At 42.0% G+C, this 8,681-nt stretch overlaps 1 protein-coding gene across 1 annotated transcript in view; it reads right to left on the bottom strand.

The window, feature by feature from the left end:
- Positions 1-8,418, bottom strand: part of arglu1a (arginine and glutamate rich 1a) — a 10,152-nt gene extending 1,734 nt beyond the window's left edge. The window contains exons 1-3 of the mRNA XM_068572295.1: positions 7,859-8,418; positions 3,463-3,688; positions 556-639 (exon numbers count right to left, since the gene is read on the bottom strand). Of these exons, the coding sequence (XP_068428396.1) occupies positions 556-639; positions 3,463-3,688; positions 7,859-8,190 (642 nt within the window). The 5' untranslated portion in view covers positions 8,191-8,418. The remainder of the gene's footprint in view (positions 1-555; positions 640-3,462; positions 3,689-7,858) is intronic.
- Positions 8,419-8,681: the final 263 nt, after the last annotated feature.

Raw genomic sequence — 8,681 nt, 5'->3', positions numbered from 1 at the left:
AGCCAACAGGAAAGAAAAGCCACGGGATTGGTAACGCAGACTGATAACCATCAATGCAAAGTCACTCAATAGAAGTGGTTCTTGCCAAAAGACTATTAAGTTATTCAGTCATGTTGTGGTAAAAGCCTTGAGGTCTCAATCAGCGGAGGACAGAGTTAAAATTAAAGACACATATGTGACATTAAAAGCACATAAACCAGACATGACGTGTGTTGGTTTTTCTTACTGCACTTAGAAGCGAAATGATCTTATCAGTGGATGTGATCAGAACTGTTTCGTTTCGACAAAACATTATTTGTGGATATCGATATGACGCAACAGTGGCTCGAGGAAGAAATCAACCCAATGCTTGTGTAAAGTTATACAAGCTTGATTTTCAAGATCTTTGACAACATTATGTGCTGAAGCATTATAAGAAGATAAATAGTTTTAGGTCATTTGGTATGTGATAAAGAACTATTCAATTGAGGGTTATGAATTTGACAGAAATTGGATAAATGCATCACAAAAATAGGCAGAAAAGCAGCAGCTTTGCATTCACAGAGGAGGGCGTACCAGCTTGGCCTGAGCGTCGGCAATCTTGCGGTTATTCTCCTCTAGGATTTTTTCCAGCTCCTCCCGCTTAGATTTTTCTTCTTCCTAGACGGGTGACACGGTTCCATGTTAGCGCACGAACAGGTTACAGCCACAAAGCACTTTATGTACATACACACTCACAAACACACTTGCCTTCTAATTGTCACACACACTCTCTCCACCAGCACACATACACACACAACTAACTCATTACGCCACAAAGAAGTTTTTCAGCCTCTCACACATGACCATGTGTGGCATTCTTTGCAGTCATGCTGAATTGTTTTAAAAATACAAATGGGGGCCAAAAGAATAAAATAAGCGTAAGGAAACTGTGAGGAAAAAATTGGACCCACAAATTTCTTTCCCCTCCCTTTACTGCTGTTAATACCCTTCTAGAAAACAATTAAGTTAAGCCACATCTAGGGCACTCACTGAATTAATGTGAAAGACATTCCAATTTAAACACAATACTTCAAAAAAGGGGGAAACCCACTCATCACACTCATAAGTAGAAGACATATTTGTTTAATATCATCATAAGCAAGAGAAAAAAAAGGATACAAATAGAGGGAATAGTTTTGGCTCACCAATGCATGTATACCTACGCATTTTCCTTGCCTGTGTACCTACACAACTGGTGAAAGCATTCGGCATTAAACGGTTGAATATTTACTGTCTCGTCCGGACTGTGTGGCCCCTGCAGAGACAGAGAAGCGCTCCTGGGGTGGGTGGGTAGGTATGGGGGGGATTCTGCCATACCGCGCCTGCAGCATTCCTCTTTATAACTCTGATCTCTGTACTGCTTAGCCTGTGCCTGCAGCCACAGCTCATTCATTTATATGGGGGTTTGTTTTTTCCTTTTACAGTGGCTCAGTCCCCACTGAGACGATAGCAGGGTGGAGGCGCATACAGTACAAAGTGGCATCTGTGTGTACTCGAGGAGGACCGGACCACGGAACACTTACAGTACAGGACAAAGTCACAGGTGAGCTGAAAGGCTGCAGGCCAGCTCAGGTCAAGTGCTAGTTAGGAAGTAGGTAAGTTGTGTTTTAAAAAATAAATAAATTAAAAAAAACACAAAAATATATTTACTAATAACAATATCAAACTTGGCAGCAACCCTATGGGAGAAGCAAGTTATGAGTACAAAACACAGTACATTGGTTTTTCTAAGGAGAAAAAGGCTGTTTAACTGTATAAAATATATATTTATATGTAAGGAGATAGAAAGGTTAGACCAGAGATAGTTAACCTTGTCAAACAGGAAACCGGAAATGTAGTGGTCCGTCATTATGTATCCAAGAGCAGATGAGGTCTAACAGAAGATTGCCAAAACAAGGATCGTTAAAAGAAGGTAAAGGGGGTGGTAAAGAAAACCTGTACAGGACAAAACTGTCTGTGAATTAAAAAAATATGTGATTAACATTTCTACACATCAAATTTGGTTTAAAATGTCAGAGCAACAGAGACAGGAAATCTCTACTTGTGTTTCAAAAGCTCATATAAGAGGAATGAGATTGACGCTTCTTCAGCTGAATACCTTAAGGCTGACCTTTTGGTTAAAGAAGGGCCTTGTGAGTTCTACCGGTTCCGTTGGTTAACTGTGTCTCGGATTGAGTTGGAGACTTAGAAAGAGAGGAGCAGTGCGTACAGACAAAGCATACGTCAGGGGAGAAGCGAGCGACTAAGTCCACAAGGTCAAGAGGGCATGCTCGGACTACATTTCTCACCCTATTAGTACCAAGCCACTGGCTGGTCCCTGTGCAAGACAGGGTCACTAGGCTTTAGCTGCCCCCCTCGTTCACAGTGCATTATTACTGTAGTATAAACAAACCCCCTTTTCAAAAGAAAGTCGGGGGGAGACAGGGTTTGTCTACCTTTCTCTAAAACCCAAAAGAAGAGAAAGAAACAAAAGGTCTTGTGCAAACTTTAAAATCTAGTAAGGGTCCATTCAGGAATGCATAATAACGACGATAAGGTTGAAATTAAACTAAAGCCTGGATGATTAAAAGAGTTTGCCTATATTACATAGTGCTTATTCTCCGCCATTTGGCAAGTTAGAAATTGGCCATTAATGTAGAGAGACGGTGACTGTAAAACAGAAGTGCTTACAAAAAGCTGTTTATTACATATTATCAAAAAAGCTAACAACAAAAGTAAAAGATCAAGCCAAACCAGGAAAAGAACTTATGAAAAAGATGACAGTGAATTTATGTAACTCTGCCATGGCAAAACTCTCACTGGCAAGTTAGGAAATCCCCTTGAGAAGCCAAAAGAAATGGTGGCAACATCCACCTTTAAGTGTTTAACAGCAATCGTCGTCCTTAAAGCCTAAATTGCCACTTTAGTTCTGAGAGAAACCCAAATTCCCTCAGTGCAAAACCTGTTAGGAGCCTGCATGAAAATATAGAATAGATATTGGGGCGCCATCATTTTGAGAAATAGGAGATGTGACTGTGCACAAGTTGTACAAAGTGCCATTATTTTGATGAATTTGTCGCATTGTTCCCCAGTGAGTATCATGCACTGCAGTTCATGTGCAGAGTTTCTCATCTCACATATTTCAAATAGTAAGAGTTACACCGACACTTCATGAAATTCATGGTAATGCTTTGTAACCATTAAGAACTTAATTTCCCTGCAGGACGGCTACTTCCAGGCTCTGCGTATACCGTCCCTGCAGTGAAACTTGTACCATGGCCAGATTACCTTCTGAAAGTAAATTGGAGGGGTGGATGTGCCTCCACCTGCATTGTCCCCTAATGTTCCTTAGAGAGGCACCAGTCAGAGCAGGTGACCAGGAAGGAGATGGAGACAGGGGTTATGGGATTTGGGAGGTATAAAGGACATGGAGGGGTTGCGTTCCAAACGACCGAGCGTTACCTCTCTGGCCTTCTGCGCCGACAACTCTGCCTGCCGCTGCCTCTCCAGCTCCTCCAGCAGCTGCCGCTCCATGATGCGCTTTGCCTCCTCGACACGCCGCAGCACCTCCCGCTCGATCTCGTCCTTCCGCTTCTCCAGTTCCTCCTCCACCCTCTTGGCCACCAGCTCCTCCACTCGCCGTGCCGTCTCCTCCTCGATCAGCTTCTCCTCGATCTCCTGCTGCCGGCTGGAGGACAGGGGGAAAGAAATAGATGAAAAGAGGAATGCGCAACATAAAGAGGGACGCTTCATAGGAAACCAGTGATGAAAAGGATTCATCATAAAGCTGATCTACAAAGACAAACACCAGACAGGAAACAAAACAGGCAGGTGAGTTAACAGCACAAATGGAGAACCTATTTTTTTATATTTAAAATCACACAGGAACACTTTATCTGCAGCAATATTTCTGCCTGATGTAGCTCTATCGGTGACCTCTGTCCCAGTCTCACACACTGCAATACTTTTGACTTATAGTGAGCCTAGTTTAGTTTATTCCATTGCCTTGCTGTAGTATGCTGAAACCATGTTGTCATGTGCTTTTCCACCATCACCGTGCTCTAAAAGCAGAGCCAACCACGGGGCTATAACATTGTGGCTCACTGTGGTCACTCCCCATTAAATGCAAGAGCTCATGGTTATAATGCAGGAGAAGGGCCCAGGCCAGATTTTTCTCTTTTTTGTGTTTGGGATAGTCAAATTGGGCCTGCACACAAGTTTCTGGCGGGGGATTTTTGGCGATGTCAGGGGGGGGGGAAAGGTCCTGGACACAGTGGCTCGAGCACTTTGGGCAATGCCTCAGGGCTTCCTGTTCAGATTGAACCAACCTGGGAGGTGGCCAACACCCACCTGACCATTCTTGGCAGTAGCGACTCAAAAAAGGTTGGCTAGCACAGCACGATAATAAGGCGTCAGGAGTTCTGTGGCTCATGAGTAAGATTGTTTATTCATCAAATATTCAAGAGTCTACAAACAGTGCTTTCAAAAGTTATAGATTAGGGTGCATAGTGCATAGTGTTCACACTATATGCATTGTGCTGTTGATGTATATACATTAAAGTAAATAGTGAATGTGTGCTCTAAAGAGAAGAAAAGAAATGTAATAGCAACTACTATTGATACTTGGCAGTGAAAGACTATAATTTACCTGGAAAACCGTATACTAAAACAGTAAATAACAACGTTAATACGTAGTATGTATTATGGAATTGGGAACTTAGTACATGTTGAGGAGTTATGATATAAGAAAATGCAGCCAGTTTGCCAGTGGTTTGATGAAATGGACATGGGCTTATTGCAGATTAGAAAAACAATTTAACTTTTAACATGTCGTAAGTAGGGCTGCAACAACGAATCGATAAAATCGATAAAAATCGATTATTAAAAAAGTTGGCAACACATTTCATTATTGATTCGTTGTGTCGCACGATCCTTATGTCACTCAGTAAGTCGCGGGGATGTTTGAGTATTGAACAAAACAGTTGAGTGCAGCGGAGCGCAGCAGACTAAAGGTCTGCATAGTCACGTTGCGTGTACAATAACTTAACAGCTGGGCTAACCGTTGTCGTTAGCTCGCTAGCTAGTCGTTCATTCCTCGTGTTTGAACTGTTGGGTTAGATAACGTCTTCGTTTCAAGAGAAGCAACACATAAATATCTCCTCTGAGGTGCAAAACGCAGACCTGCGTTCAACAGTCTGATATAATGTGGCTTCATGCAGAGGAAGTGCTGCTGGGATTTGGAGTTCAATATCTAACGTTAATTAAAAACCTTTGTTTAGGTAAAGTGCAGTCCGTAAGTTACCCGTTGACACATTGAGTGGTTACTTCTGGAATTATCATCTCTTGTTCTCTGAGTTCTGAGTGTGTACTTTGTGAGTGTGTGTCTGTGCATGAGTGTGTGTCTGAGTGTACATGTCTGTGAGTGTGTGTGTCTGTGCATGTGTGTAGAGAACAAGTTCTTACGTTCAAACAAATCCTGTTAAGTTTTCTGATTTTTATTTCTTTATTCTTTATAAATTATTGATTTTTAAGATGCTTTGCACTTTTTGTAATAAAAGGTTGCAAATTAATGCTTTAAAATTATTTATTTTTTTATCCCATTAATCGAAAAAATACTCGACTGATTAATCGATTATTAAAATAATCGTTAGTTGCAGCCCTAGTCATAAGTACGCAACACCTTTAACGTGTCCCCATTTATACATGTTGTAATATAAAACCAACAATGTTGTGGTTAAATCACAGGTTGACTACATACAGTAGAGCAAAGTCCAGGCATTCAAAATGTGTAGAAAGGTAGCTTCCAATGTCACACAACTCTCCTTTAGGAATGAATGAGCCTGTCCAGAACAGTAGCCGACTGAGAGGTCAAAGTTTAAGGATCATTTTTTGTCACTGTGCAAAAAAATGCAGTTGTAGTGCATTTGTTACAACAGAAAACCATGACGAAACAAAAGAGAACATTCCTGCAGTGCATTTTTTAATTAACATCAGGAGGAATGTAACCGCACCAAATGAACAATTACCTAGGCTGATACTATGACATGAAAAAATATGGACAGATTGTCCATCAAATTTGATTTTGTTTGAGCCCCGAGCATCATTAATGTATGTAGGCAGAGACCTGTGCAGCTTGATCCAGGATGCAGATCTCTAAAGATGTGAGCACAACCTTGTGTTGATGGGTTAGCCTTCAGTCTTTCTTTATTCATCTTATGTTCATGCAACCAGAGATCAGGCACAACAAGGCTGGGTAGTGAAACAGTCTTAGGAGCTAGCTGGGTTAGCGTAGCTTCCGTCTCGGCTGTCCTCCCTCTCCTCCTGGGGCGGTCGACTCCCCTTTCAGTATCTTTTTGTCGATCACCTATCCTGTTTACCTACTGTTCTTTCTTTTCCCCACCCTCAACAGAATGCTATTAAGAACTGGGAGGTGTGTTGTCACATCGCTTGTCGCACAACTGTAAACATGCAACCTACCCTGCCTGGATCTCATTTCATTCTGTCAGGCACTGGGAAACCAGAGACTCTACCCAACTGAGGCCCAAGTCCTTCCTCCTCGACCAGGTCTGTGTTGTGATATTGACTTTGGTATACCTGGTTAAGTGGCCCTGTGGCCATTAAGCAGTAAAAGAAGAGCCAATCAGGCGACCAGGTGTGAGGCAGCAGCTTAGATCTCAAGTGTCTGTGTGCCTCTGGCTAGCACACACACCTTCACAACAGCAGTTTCCCTGTCCAACAGATTAAACCTAACAGCAGGCAATAAACAAGCCGCAGTCATGTGTGGCAACCACGGCGGTGCTTTACAGAATATGTGGATGGCCAGTCAGTGCTGACAGTAAATGTAATCCACTGAATAAATAATGTGTGTGCTATATTGACCATGAAAGCTGACTTATCCTGTGGAACTGTCCTGTTTGTGCCTATATGTACCTGCATTGTGCATGTCAGATAAGTAAACACATAATTAAACGAAATAAACTCATCAATGATGGATATATTAGTACAACTAAAGCAAAAAAACTAACTAGCTGGCAAGCACAAAGTAAAGTAGTAAAGCCTGCCTCTTGGTTTTATTGATTGGCTGTCTGGGAGAAGTACACCACTGGAAAGTTGAGAATATTTTAACTTTAATGCCTATCTACAAAAACGTCTTGAAATATGCAACGCATCGGAAAACAATTGTTTTTCCGAGGGATGTATTTTTAAAAAATAAAATTAGATATGTAATCAGAGGAGCACCAAAAACACCTTCAAGGTTCATTCATGATAGGGACTTGATCCCCTGTTTTTTTCTTCAAACCATTAAATTGTACATGAATTACACAATGTATTGTCAAAGTGATGTCTTAATATATAATATACAACCAGTTATAGAGCTATTGGATGGCTAGTGACCTGTCTTGGAATCTGCGGCACTGGTAATACATTCAGTGACAGGCTAAGGCAATAACAGATGGACAAAAAAGCAAGGACGATAACTGTTGTGCTTGTGTTTTAAAGAAAGTAATAACTCCATATCCCTTGTACAAACTGAAGCTACACATCATAATCTACGTTTAATAAAATAACCTGTCAACTATTTTAAATTCAAATGGCCTCATAATTCATCTAAAACTGAAGGTACAATGCATATGTAGAGGTGAGCTGGCCCTGCAGTGCATCGGTGCAGCTAGGGACCTGTAGAGCTGACGTTAGCATGGTTTGGCGGCTAGCTTGCTAGTGTAGAGAGCTAACGCGATCTACACAACTGAATGCAGCTAGCCAAGCAATTAGCTTAGCACATATTGCGGTTCAATACAGTCAGCGTTATGTAACATTGTAACACTAAGTCCAAAGCCGTTTGATGAAATACACTTACATCTTCCTTTGTCTTTCCATTTCTGCCCTTCTTTCCTCCTCCTCCTTCCTCTGCTTTTCGTCTAAAGCGTTTCTCTTGCTCAGAGTCCTGCCGAAGATGTCGAGGCGCTCTGGCGGCGTGGCTGCTCTTTCTCTGCGGGTCGAGGCTGTGGTGGACCGGGAACGGGAACGAGATTCTCTGCGACGGTTCCTTTTAGATTCTCGGGACTTGGACCGCTTCTTGGACCTCTCCCTGTCTTTAGACCGCGACCGAGACCGGCTCCGTTTCTTGCTGTGCTTGCTGCTTTTGGAGTGTTTAGACCGGGACGAGCTGCGGCTCCGAGATCGGCCCATGTTGCCCACCTCCACTAGCGTTAGTAGAGCGCTTACCCCAAACTACTGTGTCTTATGACCGATATGTTGGCAATATCTGGAATACCGTTTCACCCGCAAGTCTTTAAACTTATTATTTACAATAAATGATCAAGAGGAATTTCTTCATCGATTCGGTTTTGGAGAAATGATCATTCAAAACTGGTTGTTGTTTTGCCCTGCTAATTCTCTAAAAAGAAAGATGGCGGTTCGTCGAGTTAGTAGCTTCCCAGAAGACACCGCGGGCTTCGGTATTTCCCGGAGGTCTTCGGGATTGCCCAGTCAAACGCATTAAGTCCTCAAACGAGACTTTTTTAGAGAAGTCCATTTGGAAAATATTAATTGTATAATATGTTGGGAAATATGAGTCTGTACTGGCTGAGTTTGAAACAATCCATGACACAATATGTGCATAATAGTGTGAAAAAAGTTATACTTTTGCATCCCCATCATAATTATACTGCTTACATGGT

This window comes from Clinocottus analis, unplaced genomic scaffold, assembly GCF_023055335.1.
Source record: "Clinocottus analis isolate CAN_PGR_092001 unplaced genomic scaffold, fCliAna1.0.p SCAF_12, whole genome shotgun sequence".
NCBI lineage: Eukaryota > Metazoa > Chordata > Actinopteri > Perciformes > Cottidae > Clinocottus > Clinocottus analis.
The sequence above is the reverse complement of the archived record's forward strand: the minus strand, read 5'-3'. Positions and strand labels throughout refer to the sequence as shown.